Source organism: Leptosomus discolor, chromosome 8 (assembly GCF_034619465.1).
Source record: "Leptosomus discolor isolate bLepDis1 chromosome 8, bLepDis1.hap2, whole genome shotgun sequence".
NCBI classification, from domain to species: Eukaryota; Metazoa; Chordata; class Aves; order Leptosomiformes; family Leptosomidae; genus Leptosomus; species Leptosomus discolor.
Window position 1 is genome coordinate 38,950,115 of NC_141398.1, and position 19,327 is coordinate 38,969,441.

The following is a 19,327-nucleotide window of genomic DNA, read 5'->3' on the forward strand; positions in this document are numbered from 1 at the left end:
GAGGTTCAGCCCCAGCCTGCTCAAGGGTGGTGACAGCACTGGTGTGTCTCTCACAGAGGATGCAGCAGAGAAGTTTATCTGTGTGGGGCAACCTGCTTTGGGTAGGTTGTGTTTGAACCACAGGATTTATTTGGAAAGAGCCCAAGGTGCAAGATAATTCAAATCTGAGGCTAAAATATGTCAGATGATGTCCAGCAACCTTGTCTTTCCTATTCACGAAGGGCACACAGGGCAGTTATAGCAGCTCAGCTCCTGCTTGCATGGTTGTATGAAACATTCCCGAATGGGAGAGCAAAGGCAGGAAGGATTTTCTGAAGGTACCGGTATTACAGCAGCTGTGGACATCTCATGTTCAACACTGGTAAAAACACTGATTAGCCCCACAATAGGGACAGTGCTGCTTGATCCCTTGCCTCACCTGCATGGTGTCCAACTTGGGGTGGTTTCCTACCTGCAGGTCATCTCTGTAGCTAGGTGTGAGCTCTCTAAGAAGGCCAGAAGTTCACCTATATATATAGATAGAGATATAGATATAAAATATGGCTTTTCAGTGGTGCAGTGAGCCCTGTTCCTTTCTGTTCTCAGTGGTGGTTGGTTTCTGTGGCGGAGGCAGAGCAGTGGCAGGATGTGTGAAGGGCCATCCAGGATTTCTGGACCCATTCCTCCAGACCCTACACTTTATCCAGACTATTACAAACGCTCCTTCTCAGGTGAGTCCTTGATACTTGTTACGGACGTGCTGTATTGTACTTTGGCATGGCACAGCTTGCCCATTTGACGTTCTTATTCTTTGGCAACCTCAACAGTGTCCGCTTACACTGGTGCAGGTTCTCCTGTTGCCTCATGGATGGTGATCCTAAAGGTGATCTGTACAGCTGATTGAAAGCTGGGAAAGCGTAAGGTAGAGGTGGAGAGGGGGTCTTCAGCATGATTTGTAGGCTGTGGGTGAAGAAAACCACGAGGTAAGATGGTTTCCTGGTAATCTCTTTTTTTTTCTCTGTAGCTCGAGGGAGGCTGGAAGGGAATGCTCAGAAGCTGGATTTTACTTCTGGCCCCCTGGACCCAGTTCCCAAATCATACTCTGCTTTGGGCAGTACCCGCCAGGTCCAGCCAGCCCCTCGCATTCGCTCCAGTGGAAAGGACTTCCTGGAGAAGGGACAGAAGGGGACACTCAGTCTCTTACTGCAGCTCGAAGGGATCTCCCTTGACGGGGGGCTGCCAGTCAAGAGTAAGTACAGCTGAGTTGCTGCTGGCCTGAGTTGCATTTGGGGCCAGGGATGAAGCATCAGGGATTTGGGTGGACTCCTCGGCTCTGCTGCCTGAGTAGCGCTTGAGCTTCGCAGGGCCGGTTGCCCCATCTCCTGCGTTTGGCCTAGCAGTGGTGCCCCCAGGCCATCACTGGTGCTGCTGTGGCCACCCTGACTCCAGTTTGGCCCAGGTCTGCAGTGGGAGGAGGGACTGTAAAAAAGATGCTGTTTAGTTTGGACTTGAGGAACTAGTCATGGATGAGAAACTATTGAGAGATGCTGGAAAGAAATCAAGACCTTCTAGTTTGCTGCCTCTGAATATAACTAGTATCTTTACGGTCAAACTTAAAGATGAATCAAGTGAAATCTTAATTTTTAGAGGATGTTTAGCCTGGGGAATTCCTTGTTAGTGAAGTGAAGCAGGATTTGGGAAGACTGTCTGTATATATGGATGCTGAGAACATCTTTGTGAAAGACGTTTCTTCTCCAGTGAGGTTACCTAGAGTATATTCAGAGGTCCAGGAAGGAGAAAAGGCTGAGCACTGCGTGTCATTTGATTTACTCTATGTGCTGGCATTGCCCCTAGCCCTGCCTGGTGCCAGTGTGCTGGATGCCAGCTGGTGGCTGCCACAACTGCTGTGCCAAAGCAGGAGGGGAAGGGAAGAGGGTCTGGTTGTGTAAACTGAGATCTTCCCTGTCTTGGGAGCTCAAGGAAGGATCATTTTTGATTCAAAACCAAAAAATACAATCCATAGTCTTGATTATGTCCCATTGAATGTGGGACAATGGCTGACCCTGAAACCAGGAACAGCGCAGGTTGAAGGCTCCGCAGCTGCCATTAACCAGCCCTCTCTTCGCTTCAGAAATGCCACGGGATGCTGAAGTGGGAATTGACTTTGCTCTCAAGAGGATGCTGGCGTGTCCAAAATGAGACAAGTGAGCCATGTTCTCTCAGAACAAGGGAACACCAGTGATGTGCCCAGGACTGTGCTGATGCTTATCTGGGCACTGTGGGGTCAATCCAGGAGCATGTGTCTAACATGGGAAAAATGCAGATTGTCTAGTCTGCAGGAGGGGGGAGAGCTTGCTGTTTCTGTGAGCAGCTGGACCAGCTTTGAGATGGAGCTGTGGGCTCTGGTGCCAGTGCTCCAAGAGCCTGTGTCCTTTGGCAGTGTCCGAGGAGTGAAGGTGGTGTCTCCCCTTGCTGTGCAGGGAAAGAGTCCAAGGTCCACGAGAAGGAAAATGTGAGGCGAATAAAGGAGATTCAGAAGAAGTGCAAAGAGAAAGAGCAAGCCCAAGAGCACAGCCAGGCCAAGCCTGTGAAAGCTCTGTGGAAATCCCGGAAATATGAAAACGTGGAGTCAAAGGTGAAGGCCAAACTGCAGGTCAGTACCCACTGAGCTCTTGAACTCTCCTGGCCTGTGATGTGGCTCAGCCACAAGGTTCTGTGGGATGGCAGAGATGGGGGAGTCGCAGAACCTATGGGTCTGGGGGCAACGTGGTGCTGAAGCGTGGTGGGCAGATGTGACAGTGGGGCTGTGTGCTGAGTGTGAACGTTTGCCTTCGGTCTGGAGAGCAATTCCTGTAATAATCCCCATTCTGTCTGACCAAGTAGAGTCCCCACGCAGGGGAAGCTGAGAAGAGGAAACTCATCACACCATCTGCCTGGGGGCTCCTACTTGTCCCTTTGGTTGTAAGGGATCTAAAGGTGGTTCCTGGGGAGTGCAGAGCAGCCCTCACAGGCCTGTTCGCTGTCTAGAGGTGCATCCAACTGTCTTTTCAGCTTCCCAGTGTTTGGGGCAATGCTTGCTGGGGTTTGTGCCAAAAGGCTGTGGTACACTGCCCCATGGATCATGGTCCTCAGAGGTAGGTCTTGAGGCTGCATCAAACCTCGATCCAACTCTTACCACGCTGTGGACCCACCATGGGCTGTACATCTCCAGATTCTTCTCCAAGCGATTGTCCTGGTGAATAACCACTGTGCAGTGGAGGCACACAGACATCTCCAGGCAGTTGGGCTGGAGGCCTCATACCTCCAGCGCAACCTGCAAGGGTGTATGTACCTCCTGTCCTCTGTACATGTGCTTGTGGGAGAAGGGGTGCAGGGCCATGGCTTGCATCCTTAGGCTTTTTCAACTGCTGAAATGTTCGTGGCCTCTATTCCAAGTGGGTGTCTGGCTTTGTGAAGGTTTTGGATTGCTTTTGGCTGCTTTCTTTTTCTTTCACTGGATAATTTTTTCTCCCTGGTAGGTTCCTGGTGCTTAAATGGTGCCTCTGTCAGAGAGCTTTGTAAAATGCACCAAAGTGGCTGCCTTGGTAGAAGTGTACCTGTTTGTACAAAAAAAAAAAGTTATGGCCCACTGGAAGAGGAAGGGAGAGCTCCATTACTGTCTTTGGGTGGATCTGTTGTCCTCAGTCTGGATCTGGGAGATCTGTCTCATCCAGGTGACCTCTGTGTTCCGTTAGCCTCTTCTTTTGTCCAGAAATAGGCACTGTGGCTCCTATGGATGGGGTGGGCTCCCGCTGCATGGCAGCAAGCAGAGGGGTGTTGTGCCCACCCTTACCATAGTGGCTGGAAGGAGAAGCCTTGGGGCTCCCTTCCAGCTCAGCCATATATGGGAGAAGCCCCCTGAGGAGGGGGAAGTGCAGGGCTGCTGCCTTGGCCAGTGAGCTGCTGGCTGTCTGAACTGTTAGATCCTGCGTTCCCACTGGCCTCAGGATTGTCGGCTGCCAGGAGAGGTCTTTGTCCTTCTGCGAGTCCCTGGTAGCCTTCCCGGTCACCATCTCTGTTCTGTCTTTGCAGCCAACCAGACTGCGTGGACAGGAGCGACACAGCGAGCTGCTGCTTGTGCAGATGGTGGGTGCGAGCTGGGTGTCGCCTCGAGCACTACCACGTACACAGCCCTTCCCTTGCTGCTCCTGTGCTGAGTTGGAGCCTTCAAGTTCCTCCTCATCTCTGCATTGCTTCCCTCTGGTCTGTGGCCCTTGGGCCAACTTCTGACACTAAAATTATATATGTGTGTAGATAACAACTGCAAAACAGCAAGATGATTTCCAAACCAGTAGTTCCAAATGCTGTGTACCTTCTTCCCGGTGTGTCACCAACCTCTGTGACGTCCATGACCCTTCCACACATGGGAGCAAACCCATGTGTGCTTTAGGAACACAAGCATACGCTCTTGTTTGACAAATCATCTCTGTTAGAGGAAGATTGAGATAGTTTCTTCTTTTGTTTTGGGGAAAGGGGATGGTCTCTGTGCAGTTTCTGCATGGTGCGTTACTTGTGCTCTGCGGGTTCCTCCAGAGAGAGGTGGTAGGGGGCCCTGGTGCTGACTCATGTTGCTTTAATACTTGCTGTGGCTCTCCTAGAGCTGGGGTGTTCTCTTCAAAGGATGCCCCATCTTCTGTGGAGCTGCTGCTCTGAGATTATGTTGATTCTGTCAGGTTTTGATGTCTCACACAGCGTTTCTTTTCTCTCATCTGTCCCTGACGCTGTTCATTGTAGCAGCTGCCTTGAAAAGGGCTCTGGCAGTCTCAGTGGAAACGGGCCACGCTGCGCTCTGCTAGCATGTTCCTAAGATCACGGGCTTATTTGACTTTGAACCAACCAACCAGCTAGGTAAAGGCACTTCTCATTAACTTACTGGAGAGATCTAGGTCTCCTGGCTCCTGTTGAAACAAGACTGATCATCTTTGGAGCATGATCAGTCTAGGCAGTGCTGAGGGCATCGCATACCCTGGTCCTTACACCAAAATTACTGATGTTACTGTCCTATCCTACCTTCAGTCTTCAGGTCTGCCAACCTAAATGGGCCAAGCAATGAGGAATCTGCCTCAAGGGGACTGCAGTTCAGCTGAGAGAGCAGCTGAGACCTTGAGTACCTCTAAAGATCTGGAGGCTGCCCTGTACAATTCCTCCCACTCCCAAGAGCACAGCAGTGCCCTCGTTGCATTTGTCATGAGGTCACCCGCTTGCCACAGCATCAACTTTCAGTTTTCAGGGTTTGTTTGCAACAAGACTGTCTGAGGTAGTCCCCAGACCGCCTGTTATACATCAAGTAGTGTCACCTTGTGCCACTGCTAACCACAGCCTTTGAAGATGCAATTCCACCCTCCCAAAACTCCCAGACGCCCTCACTCTCCACTCCTCTTTGTCTGGAGTAGCATAACCACAGATTTGGGTGCTGAGCAGAGCAGCACTTGAGAACAGCATCTCAGCAGTCAGCTTCGTGCCTACCCGTGCCATTTCCTTAAAGCTTGCCGTAGCAGGGCTCTGCAGCACGCTCTGGATTTACGGAGGTGGGATGGCTTCTTCTGGGAGTTCCAAGTGCTCTCATGTGGCCCACAAGGGAGACTGGCCTGTGTCTCTCGACTTTCAGCATGCTCACTCCGTGCTGCCATTTGCCCTGTTCACAGGAAGATTTCTGCTTCTTAAGGAGTTACGATCACTGACAGTGTGGGCTGTCCATCCGTTTAGATTGTCCCTAGCTCTAGTAGCTGTCTCTTTTGAGCTATGTGGTGTTGCTCTCCTTTTGTGCCTACCAGATTAGTCAGTGAAGAAGGACTCTCCAGTCAATGCTACACATGCATTTGATCCAAATGCATGTTTCTGCAGATTTTTTCCCTTTTTTTTAACATTTCTTTACAAAGTTCAATTGTCAGGTCCGTATTTGTTCCTATGGGCAGTCTGTTTGGCCTTTGCTGGCTGCATACAGATTGCCTGCCCCCAAGAACTTCTACCAAGTCATGGCAGAAAGAGTGTGCTGTCATCTGCCTGCTGGGAACTTGTGGCTGAGCTTGTGGTTGACTACCCAGACTTTGCTGGCTGGGTTTCTTTGCTCCAGCCTCCCTCCACTCGTGGATCTTTTCTTGCCTTTCCCAGGAGAGCTCCCCACCTCTAAATCCAGAGGCTCTGAAATTCCTGAGGGCATATTCTCGCTGTGGCCCTGGGATCAAGCCATGCAGACCACTCTCCCCAAGGCCTGCTGGAACAAAAGCAGGGGCAGACACAGAGGCTCCAGAGGCATGGGATGCTGAAACCAAGGTGAGTTGCACACTAGCTGCATCCATCCCAGGGGTTTCTGGCACTCATCTGTCCCTGGGGTTTCTGGCACTTACCCATTGCTCCTGCTTTGAACTCTTTGTGTGTTCTTCTAAAGTGTTGGGTCAGATGTGCTGTGTGAACAAGGAGGTCTGTAAGTACTCTTCCTGGCTGAAGGGAAGGAACAGGGTCTTGGTCACTGGGGTGGTGAGACAGGCGTTCAAGGGTTGCTGATACTACCCTCTGGCTTCATCCTTGTTCATAGTTAAAGAGATTGTAAAGTTCCCTTTGAAAATCCCACCTCCTCGCTGTAGAAGTGGCAGTGATGTCAAATCTGCTCTTCCTAGGGCTTTGCAGGAGGTCTTGGGGATTTGGAGACTGCTCCCACCTTAACCAAAGGAGCTGTGGCTTCTGGACGTTCGATAAAATGTTGGGAAATGGGTGTGCTTTTTAGTCAGGAGAGTTAAAGCAGTATTAACAGTTAAACCTTTCAGGTAGTCTGTCTGCCAGGTCCTAAAGTGCTCCATGACTCATGTCTTCTTTCCTTGGCAAGCATGGGATTGTCCGTTTGTTGGTTCCCAAATGCCATGGAGTGACTTAATTTAAACAGGGCATTAACTCTTAAAGACAAAAACCAAGAAAACCTTAAAACTGAAATCCAGCGACCTTCTCCCTTCTCTTGACCACCAGAGGAGCTGTGATAGAGGGTGCTGTCTCTGGGGAAATGCCCCCAAGTACCTGCTAAATTCCAGCTCTGCCAAGGGTTTTCTGTTGCATTTACTGACCTAGCGAGGGCCCGACCAGTTTTTCCTCTGACCTTCTAGCTGCCCTGATGGGCTCAAAATGCACCAGTAGGAGCCACGTGGACTGTGTCAAGCCTGGTTCTTTCTGTCCTTCTGGCTTTGAGAGCATGAGGTCACCTTGGGGACCTTAAAACGGCCAGTTTTAGGCTTGGCTTTTGGTGCCTGCCTTCTCAAACCATGGCTATAGCTCCTGCCTGTCTATGGCTCCACACCTGAGATGGGGTGGGCTGCGGGTGTGCCTGTCCTGCTGTAGTAGCCCTGCAATCCAGTGTCTTGTGCGGGTGCCTCTCTGCTTTGTCCCTTGTGTGTGTGTGCCAAGCTGGCCCTTGCTGCCTCCCTCTCTCTTCTTCCAGATCCAGGTGGAGGGCAAGAACATTGACTTCATTAAGCACAATGCCCGCAACGCCAAGCGGGCCCCGCTGCGGCGCTCCCAGTCCCTGCAGGCGCTGGCCGAGCTGCTGGAACAGAAGCACCGGGAGCAGGAGGAGTACAATGCCAAGCAAAAGGGCCATGTCCCCCAGTAGTACGTATGCCCCTCTCTGGTCCATGTGGCTTTCTGTAGCAAGCCCATTTCCCTTCACCACGTTCTCCCAGCTTCTGTGTGGAAAGACAGGGGGCTGAGGATAGAGGCGCTCTCGCCTTATGCAAGCAGTGTGATTTACTGGGGAATAAATGCAGTCCCTCCTGGTTTCTTGACTTAATGAGTGTGCCCAGTCTGGCTGGACTCAAAAAGAATTAAGAATTTTGTCTCCTCCTCCTGTGCTTGCTGTCATACAGTGATGCTGACGTGGGGATGCTCTGTGTGCTCTGAGAAATGTGCCCCTGCCCCTTTATAAGCCTTGCTCCACATGACGTAGCTTTGGTGTTAAAAGGTCTGGTTTTAGAGAGGCAGATAGCTTCCTCTGCTTCGTGAGCGTTCATCCTGCCTTGGACCCAGAGTCTGCAGAACATAAAACTGGTGACTCGCATCTTGGGGTTCCGAGTGGAAAACAGTTGCTGGGTGACCCTGTCCCAGGAGTGACTGTGGTGTCAGTCCTTTGGCTCTCTGCTGTTCTCTGCCAGCATCCCTGGCTGTGAGATGCTTTGTCCAACTTCATTCCATCACTGGCCCATGGATGGTTTTGAGAGGACTCAGTGGCCTGGGCCAGAAGCAAGGAGCAGAAGCCCTGGTCTCCAAGGAGTTTGTGTTGGCCTCAGTGTGTCTCTCCCAGCAGCCCTTCAGTGCACACAGAGCGTGTTTGCTAATCCGTGCACGTGGGCTGAAGCCACGTGTATCCCTCCACAGCAAGGACATGTGCTGGCAGTGTGGGTCTCTGTGGTCCTCAGGCAGTGACATGGAGACTAGCAGGGTTTGAAGGGCTCAATTCCTGGCCTCTGCCTGCATCCCTGGGTGACCGCTCCTGCCAGTTGTGCTGACACCTGCTTTCATTTGCCTTGCCAGCCTGCTGGAGAGGAAGGAGCTGTGGCGCAGACAGATGGAGGAGCGGCTGCGAAACCTGCCAGATCCCAACACGCCACCTGGTCATACCATGATGCCGGAGGCCCAGCGGCTGGAGACCCTCGGCAATCTGAAGCAGAGTAAGAGCTAAAAAACGGGGATTCCAGCTCAGAAAAACAGGTGATCCTAGCCAGGATTAGGGAGAAGAGAGTTCTGGGGCACAGATATCTGCCACTTGGAGAGTTGCCTGGAATAAGGTGTGTAGCTGGGATGTGAGCTGTGTGTGTGGAAAGAGCAATCACCTTCAGGTTGGTGAGACCTGCAGGTTACAAGATTGGCTCTCCAGAGCAGGCTTGTCCAGCAGACCTGCTGTTCGGATTACTATTGCTCTTAAAATGATCGAAAGATTTTGGTTGGAAGGGACATTCAGAGGTCTCTAGTCCAACACTTGGTTCCTCAGAGCTGGAGTAGGTCACTTAGGTCCTCACAGGGCTGAGCTTTGAGTAGAAGGATGGGTGTTCTAAGTCCTTGTTCCAGAGCTGCCACCATTTTCATGACCGAGGGTGAGGTCATAGCGTTAGGAAAAGGATGGATTTCTTTGCCACTTACACAACTTGTTTGGGTTTTTTTGACAGGCCAGGAGCTGCTGGTAAGGGACCTGGTGATGCTGCCGGTGCGCGCAGACACCCTCAGCGTGCAGAAGAGGCGGGTAGAGCTAGAGGGGAAGCTCTCCCAGATAGAAGAGGCCATCAAAATTTTCTCGAGGCCCAAGGTCTTCATCAAGCTGGATTCCTGAGCCGGTAGGGCTGGGTGCGTTGTGCTGCTCTGCATGAACATCCTTCATTGCTGGGAAGGGACGATCATCACTTTGGGAGGAATGGAGAGGAAGGCAAGTTCAAGACCCTGGGCCCACGCAGGTGCCAATACGGTGTCCAATGTGCAGCCAGCATCTCGTGCTCACCCTCCAGTGCTCTGTCTTGTCCATGGAAGAGGGAGGGAGGTGCCCCAATATACTTCTGCTCTGTGGTCTGGAAAACAGTTGTCTCTGTGCTGTTTGACTTCTTAGAGTTCAGCTCCCTGCTCTGGATCCATGGCATCACCTCTTATTTTCCCATTTTTTCACACTTCTAGAAACTCGTAGGAGGTCTCCCATCCTGCTGCCTGTGGTGTTCCTTGTCCCCCTCTTTCTCCTGAGCTGGCTCTTTCTGGGCACCTGCAGACTTGTCTGCACAGAACCCTCGTGCTGTACATCTGCCATGCATGCCCTGGTCCTGAGCACTGACCCATCCTGCTATGCAGCCAGTGCCACTGCACCCTCTGAGCTGGTGGCTGGGCTCAGCAGCTTGGGGACAACGAAGAGGTGCAGAGTTTTAGACCTTCCTGCCCAGGGAAGAACTGGGCTGGCTGCAGGGGCATCTGTCAGGATGTCTGGAGAAGCCTGTTTGTAGGGCAGGACATGCTCCAGTAAAGCATCATTTCCCTCCCTTAGTGTGTGGGCAGCTCCCGGAGGACTCAGCAGGGCCTGAGGAGTGGTGGTGGGCAGCAGAAACCAGCAGCAGTGACATAGTGCAGGCAGGGGGAAAGCTGTGGGTCCTCTTCCTGCTTTCTGCAGCATCCCGAAGTGGCTGGGGAGGTTCGGTTGCACAGTGCTGGGGTGCTGGGACGAGGTCATGGACTCGGAGTTGAGAATGTTTGAAGTCCTGCCAGATCTCAGTCCGTGTCCTGCTAGGCTTTTTCCCCTGAAGTCCCACCAAAACTTCACTTGTCGCAGCTCGTGCCTGTTGCCCCGTCTCCTTTTGCTGCTCAGGGTGGCGATGCTGTGCATGGTTGCCCAAAGCAGGTGCCTTGTGGCACGGGGTTACTCTATCCTGGGCGGGATTTTGCAGGGTGGGGATGTTGCAGAGCGGTGCTCTGCGGTGCCCTGGGACGTCAGGGTCTGACAGTGCTGCCAAGGGCTGGGGAAACTTTTAGCACTTGAGGGCTGGAGGAGGTGAGATGCCAACTGGAAAAATCACCCCATGCTCCCCTGGGGCCCCTCTTGGGGTGAACAGGCTGAGCCGGCTGGATGACAGCAGGGCTGAGGGTAGCTGGAGGCAGCAGGCACCAGCCCCCGTGCACCTCCCTGCCCCAAACAAGTCTGGACTAACCAGCCGTGCTGTCTCCTTTGCTGTCTTGTCTGTCTGGGCCCAGGCTGTGTGCTGGGAGTGTCGCCCCGCTTGGGAGCCCCAGAGCTGCCAGCCTCAGCCCTCGGTCCTCTCCCAGGGCTGGGGCTCAGGACAGATAGTCAGAACATGAACAGTTGGTGCTGTCCCTTCAGACCCTGAGAGCTGCAGGTCCTCCTCCTCCTCACCCAGTCCCATCATGTGCCCTTGGCAGCAGTGCCGGCGTGAGGCCCCTGTGTTTGTCGAGCCCTTGGCAAATGGGTTGGCAGAGCTGGCGCAGTCAAGCCTTCAGCGCTAAACCAACCCAGCGGCTCCCATGCGGCTGCTGACGAGGTTTTGGCTACACCAGCACAGGTGCCTTGGGATGGGGAGCTCTGTGTGCTTTGATTGTCGGCGATCAGCAACAGGACGTAGCCCCCGTTCCCTGCAGAGGTGACCGGCTCTGCCACCGGATTTACGGGAGCCAGGCCAGGGCACCCAGCACCATCTGCACTTGGTTCCCACGGGGTTTAATCCGAGGGCTGTGGGAGAGCCCTTGTGCCGTGAAGGATCTGGCACCATGCTGGTGCCCTTGGTCCCCAAGTGGGCTGGAAAGGCACTGCCCTGAGGTGTGCCTTACCTGCCGGACCTTGTGCCTGGGCTGCTTCACCAGTGAATGTCACCAGTGGCCATGGCGGGTTGGGGCAGAGGTGTTGGCAGAAGATTGATGCTGCAGGAGGTGCGGCAAGAAGTGGTGATGGCTCCTGGGGACAGCCAGCCACCATCTGGCCAGGCCTGTTCCTAGGTAGGAGAGGACAGGAGGAGGAGAAGCTGTCACTGCTGTGGGGCCGACAGCGCCCACCAGCACCGCCCCGCTGGGGTGTTGCTCTGTCCTTCCCTGCGGGCAGGAAGGTGCTGGGCCAGGCCAGCAGCAAAACAGAGGCCAAAACCACCGGCAGCCCAGCACTTTGGTGCTGGGAGAGGGACGGAGGGCACTGGGAGCCCCAGGTGAGCAGGAGGGGTGGATATAGCCCCCTGAGCTCGGGGCTGGAGGAGGATGCCACCCCCAGCAGCATTTACTGGGGCTGAGTGACAGCCGAGGTGCTGCTGCCAGCCTGAGTGCCCCCTAGCTCGCTACAGATGTCACTGGGGTGTCCCCAGCATAGCAAGGGCACCGCAGCAGGGACAAGGTGGGAACCAGGGGGCTAGGCAAGGCTCATGGCATCAGGCCACCCTGCCAGGCTCGCTGCCCAAACCAGCCTGGACACACGATGTGGGACAGAGATGTGCAGGGGGAGGGATGCACCGCAGTGTCCCCCCAACGCCCCCATTCCTCCCCACAGTGGGCCTCACTGGGGTCGCCCAGCACAGCAGTGAAGCCATGACACATGTTGTGGTCAAAGGTGCCGCTCCTTGGCACTGCCTTGTGTGCACGGGGCCAGGGTCCCCACCCGCTGTCCCCCTCCTCCTGGGGGACCTGCAGAGCTTGTCGCAGGGCTCGTGCTGGCCCACAACAGGATGGGCCGTGGCATGTAGGACAGGTCAGTGGGGCTGGTGGGGGACATGCCTGCCCCATCCCACGGCACCAAGGCTGTTTGCTGTCCTGGAGAGGGCTGTGCCCTGCGGCTGTTGCGGTCCAGCCCCCGCAGTGATGTGAACCAGGGACGAGCGGGGTGCTTTCTAGAAAAGGTTTTACTGTCCATTGCAATATATTAATTGATGATGCATATTTTGATAAAACAATTTAAAAAACCCACTTGTTTGGAAGAAGGGGGCAGGAGGTGAGGGGGCTCAGAGGGGCAGTGCCCCCAGGGACACGGGTGGCAGGAGAGGGCAGTGGGCAGCCCCACTCCACCCCTGCCCACTGGCCCCATCATCGCCCTGGTGCCCACAACCAGCCTGGCTACACAGAAGCCCAGCCGGCCACCAAGGGTGGCACGGGACCCCACGGCTATAGGGTGAGGAGAGTGCTGTCCTCCTGCCTGCTGTCCCGGCCAGGGCTGCCGTCATGGCTGCCGAGGGACTGCAGGGAGCCCCGCGAGCTGTGCGGGGACAGGCTCCGCTGGAGGGATCTGTCCGTGGGGCCTCCGTTGGGGTAACCCTCGGGGATGTAGTGGGGCACGCTGTCACTCTCGATGACCAGGTCACCCTCCTCATCACTCTCGGCCGTGCTGTAGTTGCTCAGGTACTGGGAGGCTGGGCTGGGGGTCTGCTGGCTAGGGGTGCTGTCCGTGGACATGCCCGAGCTGCCTGAGGCCTTGCTGCTGCGGATGACGTTGTTGCGCTGGTTGGCAGGCTTGACGGTGATGATGAGGTTGTGGCTGTTGGCCACCATCATGTCCGTCACCTGGTCCAGGGACTTGCCGGCCACGTCAATGCCGTTGACCTCCAGGATCTCGTCGCTCACTGCCAGCAGCCCCGTGCTCTCAGCCAAGCCACCTTTTACCAGGCGGGAGATGAAGATGCCAGGCACCTTCTCAACGCCCTGTGGGGCCACACGCACGCTGATGCCATCACGGATGTAGAAGCCCAGCGGCTTGTCGGAGCCGTGCTTGTGGAGCCGCACGCGGCGGTGAGTCTCGGGCAGGATGTCCACGTCGATGATGGAGGAGATCTGGCGGAAGTCCTGCGGCATGCCGATGAGGAGGTGAGGCTTGGCCCGGTAGTGTGCGGGGCGCAGCAGCCCTTTCTTCTTCCGCTGCAATGAGTTCGAAGTGAAGACACCAGCATCAGACTCTGCTGTAGGAAGCAAGGGAGGACACGAGTCAATCACCACAGCTGTCCAGGGATGCAACTGTGTGCTCCCGGCCCCAGGTGTTAGGGGAGCTGGCAGGAGAAGTGCTCTGCTCATGGGTCTCACCAGATTTTCCTCCCCAGAGCATCATCCTGGCTTTTCCAGCAGCCTGTCTCCGCCGGGCCCATCTCCTGGGATTACCCAGCATACACAAGGCCAGGATTAGTGGGATCCAGGCAGTGATTCAGCCTTAATCACACTTTAATCCAAACTCTGCAGTTTAACACTAGAGCTGCCAGCCCTGATGGCCCAGGAGCCACGGCCATGCCCCAGTTTGGGTTTGAGGAGAGGGAACCCCCCCCATGCGGGGGGGTGGTGTGGTGGCAGGCAGGTCCTTGAGAGCAAGTCCAGCCCTGTGAGACAGCACCAGAGTCCCTTGTCCCCACTGGAGCAGGGCCGTCGCTGGCACAGGATGAGGATGGCCACAGCTGTGTCCTGAGGAGCCCTGCCGTCCCCAAGGATGGAGACCCTCCAGCTCCTGGAGACCCATTCCAGGGCCGCAGCGTCCCCAGGGCTCCTGAACGCCCCAAACTCTGATTTGTGCCACTATCTCGTATTCCACCATTTGGCACCACCACACAGGGTTTGACTCCGTCCTCCTTGACCCTGCCCTGGGGCTGCTCCGTGGGGCCCAGCTCTGTCACGTCCCCTCCTTGGCTGCATCCACTGGGTGTTGGGGAGCATCGAGCATCCCCTGGGCCTTCTCTGGTTTCTCCCCAACCCTTTCCATGGGGGAGCCCAGATCAGGACGCTGCATTGCTGGCGCATTTCCCACCATGCTCCCCTGCCAGCACCCAGACCCTGCTCCAGCCGCAGGGGTGCTGGAGACGCCTCCAGGTCCAGGGGACGCGGGGTTTCTCCCTGGCCAAGCCAGCCTGCCGGCACTCTTGGGTTATAAATATCTCCCTGCACACACAGCCTGACGTATTTTTAGCTCAGGGAAGGGCGGTGGAGGCTTTCCCACAGCTATTTCACTGCACAGCTCGTCTCTGAGGGGCGCAGAGTGGCTGGGCCAGGCAGGTCCAGCACCCTATGGACAAGCCCACCAGCGGCCCTGGCAATGTGCTGAGCTTTCCCCTGCCCTTCCCGTGAGCCAAGCCCAGCTGAGGAGGGCCAGCACCACTATCCCCAGCAAGGCTGCCCCATGGGGACGGCTTCATGCAATGGGGCGATGGCACAAAGAACCAAGCTGCAGCCTTTGCTTTTTGACCCCCTGTGGTAGGACTGGCTGCTGTGGAGCCAGCCCACTGACAGGTGCACACCTATGTACACATGCATGTGAACGGCTCCCCACGCCCCGGCGTGGGAGAGAGGCTCTGCAGCCACATTCCTCGCTGACCCAGACTGGTTCGAAGACGGCCCAGCCCCAGGATGACCTGGATCCATTTTAAATCAGCTGTGACTCACCCAGGGCTTGTTCCTGGCCTCTCCACATGCCTCCTGCAGTGCTACCAGCCCAGTGGCCCCTCTCCTGCAGGCACAGCTGGATGCCAGGGCTCGCTGGTGCTGCCTCCTCACCCTCCTTATCATGCTGCGCTCAGTGCCAGGGCTGTGGCTGCCTGCTGTCTGCACCTTGCCAGCTTGGCACGGTCACCCCTAGGCCTTCACAGGCTTTTCCCAGCACACACGAGGTGGCTCTGAGAGCAGAAGCAATGCTCCCATGGATGCCCCAGTGAACTCAGCGCCCTGTGTGGCAGCCTGGGTCCAGGTGTTGGTCCAGGAGCAGGGGATGGCTCAGTGCTGGCAGCGACAGCCCCTGAGTGCACCACAGGCTCCAGCTCCCTCCTGCCAGCAGCCTGGATCACCGCTGCTGGCCCCCATGCTGCATGGCCCCAAAGGAAACACATGCCCAGGGCATCACCCCAGTGCAAGAGCCCAGGAAAACCAGCAGGGCAGCTGGGGCTAGCCACTGGCATCACTCCTCACCCCAGCACTTCGTACCAACAGTGTGAGCTTGAAACAGGGTTGCTCTGGGCACTGTGCCGGGGAGGCCAGGACTTTTAGATCAGGCTCTGGCTTTGTCCACTTCTGTTTGATGGTTAAAAAGCCCCAGTGCTACTAAACTGAGCAAAAGGGGACAGGCTCATCTCCATCTCCCTGGTGAAGAGAAGACCTACCCGGGGCATTTGTCACCGGGAGGCTTTCGTCCTCGTAGGGATGCTGCTATCACGGCAATTTCACACTTCTGCGCAAGGAAATGGCTCTCTGGGAACATGACACTGTGGTCAGGGCGAGCCCCTGGGCTGTTGAGGAGGAGATGAGCCTCCTCCCACCACCAAAATCTCAGCAGCACCCGGCACCCTGAGAGCTCTGCCAAAATGATGGCTGCCACCACCGCAGGGCTGGGAGCCGGACAGGGCTCCTGGCATGGCGCTCACAGGAGCAATGCTGTGGTTTTCCGGGAGCCTGTGCAAGCCGTGCTGGAAAATGCAACTTCCAAGGGGTGAATCGTGAGGCTTTGCCTTTGCTCACTGGGGCACACGGGGCTGGGCTGGCATGGGTGCCTTTGCCACAGGGAACGGCTGTTGGGGAGAGCCCGTGTGGGTACCATGGCCCCCGTGGGGCTCTGGGAGCCTCCTGGTGTCACCACTTCTGCATCCATCCACCAAAGCAGTGGCTGGCAGATACGTGACCGGCCGTCCCTGCTGCTGGCACAGCCCAAATGTGGAACGAGTGGTACCACGGGATGTGGCTCATCTCCCTTGATGGAAAGGATGGATCTAGCGCCCTTCTCCAGCTCCTGCTTACCCTTCTTCTGGATGATGACCCTAAGAAGGGGGTTGGCAGAAGACAGGGCTTTGTGGTAGTTGTCATTGTTGTTGATGGGCAGGAGGTCGCCATGGATGTCCGTGTAGCCCAGGAGCACGTCCACACGCGGGATCTGGTGCACCGTCTGCAGCAGGTGGTAGAAGTCCTGGAAGCTGCCAGCGCCGGAGCGCTTCATGGCGAAGCGGCGAAATTCGGCATCAAACTGTGGAGGAGGAAGAGGGTGAGACTGGGCAGGGCTGACTTGGGCTGGTGGGACTGATGCAGGCAGGGCACTGCACAGAGCTGCCCCGGGGCAGGCAGAGCCCCGGCAGCACCAAGGCAGCGGAGCCTGTCAGCCAGCGCCCATCCCAAAAACAAACCAACAGGAGTGGAGCCGTTTTCCTGCCCAAACACCGAAGCGACAGGGTGGAGAGGTGCCCACGCGGCAGAGGAAGGACTCCCCAGCCGAACCACCAGCAGCAGCGGGCACTGTGCCGTCCTTCCCCGCAACACGGGCGCTGCCGTAGCACCTGGTGAGCAACAGCGTTAATTATTGCCTCCCTCAGTCACGACGAAGAGGAAGCCAATTAAGAACAGGCTGAGGAACGCTGCGAGGCTCTGGCTGCCCGAGGAGGATCCCAGCCTGGCTGCGGGGCCCCGGGAAGGAGGGCACTGCGCAGCCCGCCGGGCATCCCGGGCAGGCCAGGGCACATCTGGGCGAGCGCATAGCTGGACAGGGGTGCAGCAGGGGAGTGCGCACAGCTGGGTGAGCACAGGGGGTGGGTGGACACAGCTGAGCACGGGTGCACATGTGGGTGAGGACACACATCTGGGCAAGAGTGCTCCAGGTGAGCACACATCCGGGGGGGAGACCACACCTGGGTGAGCGCGCAGCCAGTCGAGCGCGCACATCTGGGCACACGGCAGGGGGTTCATCCCTTGCTGGGGGTGCACATCTGGGGGACGGCATAGCCAGGGATGCGCGTGCCCTGGGATGTGCACATCTGAGCGAGGCGCGCACCCGGGTTCGCCGCGCACCCAGCACGCCCGCACCGGCGGGGCCATCCCGCACACCGGGGCTGCAGACACCGCGCACCCGGCGAGGGTGCACATCTGGCCAGCGCTCGCCGGCGACGCTCCCACGGCCGCTGCCGGTCGCGTCGAGCGCGCTCGCGGCCTGGCAGAGCGCACCACGGTGGCGGGACGCCGCGGCAGCCGGGCCGGGCCGGGCTCGGGGAGGCCCCGGGCAGCGCCGGCGCAGGGGAGCGGAGCGGAGCGGCGCGGCCGCCCGGCCCGGCTCCCGCAACGCTCCCCGGTGCGCGGTGCCGCCCCACGTGTGCTGCACGGCGCGGGGGCGGCGCGCCCGGTCGTGACCCGGTGGAACCGGCCCCGGTACCGGCCCCGGAGCCGGCGGGCGCTTACCTTGCTCTTGACCTCGATGACGGGCTCGGCGGAGCGCGCCGGCGTGCGGTGGTGCTTGGCCATGCTGCGGGCCGGGCCGGGCCGCACCGGGCCACGGGGCCGCGCCGCCGCCACCGCCGCTCCCGCGGCCACGGGGGATTTTCACCGGCCATGACGTCACCGGCGAGCAGGTCGGGAGCCGCCGCGCTATTGGCCCAGGCGGGGCGGGAGGCGTGGCCGGAGGGTTGCTGACAACGTCGCCGTGGTAACGGGGGGTGGGGCGGGCGGCAGGACACACCGCCCCTCGTTATCACCCACCCCCCCCGCCTCGGCCCCGCCGCTTCCCCCCTGCCCGGGCCGGGGTCGGCTCCGCTCCGTTCCGCCCGCCGCTGCTGCCGGCCCGCCCCGCCCGGGCACGGCTCCGCTCCGCTCCGCTCTCCCGGCCGGACGCGGTCGGGCTGCGGGGAGGCGGCACCGGGCACCCCGCTGCCCGGTGGTGCGGGGCATCCCATCGCTCCCGGGAACGCCATTAGCGGCACAAGGACACCCAGGGAGGGCGGCGCCTGCTCTTCTTCGGGGCCGCCGGGCTCGGACACGTGGCCGGCATCCCCAAGTCATCCCACGGGTGACAACGGTGGGAACACCTGCCACGGTTCGGTGGCCTTTGGGCAGAGGGCTGGCACCCCTGGCAGCAGGGGACGGTTTTCAGCCTGGGCTGCAACACGCTGCTCTGCCGCTTGTTGCCAGCCTCCTGGTTACATGTTCCATCCATTTTTTCTCCCCTGTCCCACAGGAAAATTCCGTTCCCGCTTCGGAGCAGCACGGGCCAGGGAAGGTTGGTGGTTTTGGGGACAAGTTGCTTTACTGAGCGGTGGAACAACGGAGCGAAAGGAGAGGAACTGCTGGAGTTCGCTGGCAAAGCGCTCACGTCACTGCGTCCATCCCAGTGCCAGGACGTGCTGCCTGAGCACCTTTCCTCGGGCGCTGCCGCGTTGTCTCCGTGGGTAATGCCCTCGGAGTGTGTCTCCGGCAGAACTGGCTCTATTCAGGCACAGAAACGCTCGGAGCTGAGCAGGCAGCCCCTTCCCCGCAGACCCCACCACGGTGCAGCTCTGCTTGCACCGTGCCGGAGCACACTGGGAGCTCCCCACCGGCTTGCACGCTGCTGGCACGGGGGTCACCGTCCCCAGGGCCTAAACAAGACAAAAGTCCTGTCCAAATCCCGAGAATCAGCCCAGTGTGGCTGGATCACACAGTCCTCTGATCCCTGCCCTATCCCGGCCTGTAGAGCAACGTTTGGATGGCACAAAATTGCATCAGACCCTGGCATCACCACCACACCAGGCCTGCATAAGCCAGACCGTGGCTCCTGGCAGGCTCTTCCCCTGCATCACCACGCCTGTGTGAACAAAGGGAGCATGGCAGGCCGCGGGACACCTCCTTGCATACTGGCAAATTCTCCGCTGGCTGTGCCGAGTGGTTGCCACACAGCGAAAATGAGCCTGACCTCACACAGAGCTGTAAACTCATCAGCAATTTTCCCCCCACCAGGTTTGAGGTTTTTTAAAACAGAGTAATTGTGTTGAGGTCAGAGAGATAATCCTGATTTACACCAGGGTTAATGTTTATGCAGGCACCGGTGACAAAAGAAGCTTGCAGCCCTTCGTCTCCAATTTTGGTAAATCAGACTTAATTGTTCAGCAGGACGGTGGGG

General features: G+C 57.5%; 2 protein-coding genes across 3 annotated transcripts; one reads left to right on the forward strand and one right to left on the reverse strand.

Moving 5' to 3' along the window:
• Positions 1-625: 625 nt before the first annotated feature.
• On the forward strand, positions 626-9,337 carry ENKD1 (enkurin domain containing 1). 2 transcript variants are annotated; one of them, XM_086469401.1, is made up of 7 exons: positions 626-710; positions 1,004-1,228; positions 2,460-2,632; positions 6,130-6,291; positions 7,445-7,614; positions 8,533-8,669; positions 9,165-9,337. In XM_086469401.1, the coding sequence occupies exons 1-7, from the start codon at positions 626-628 to the stop codon at positions 9,323-9,325; spliced, it is 1,113 nt and encodes a 370-aa protein (XP_086325527.1). In that variant the 3' UTR covers positions 9,326-9,337. The 2 variants fall into 2 exon arrangements, with proteins under 2 accessions (XP_086325527.1, XP_086325528.1); XM_086469402.1 differs by having other exon boundaries at positions 6,130-6,261; positions 7,451-7,614.
• Positions 9,338-12,621: 3,284 nt separating this feature from the next.
• Positions 12,622-17,697, reverse strand: PARD6A (par-6 family cell polarity regulator alpha). The gene is made up of 3 exons (XM_086469254.1): positions 17,635-17,697; positions 16,213-16,435; positions 12,622-13,409 (listed from the first exon to the last, which is right to left on the reverse strand). Exons 1-3 carry the CDS (start codon positions 17,695-17,697, stop codon positions 12,622-12,624), a joined length of 1,074 nt encoding a protein of 357 aa, XP_086325380.1.
• Positions 17,698-19,327: the final 1,630 nt, after the last annotated feature.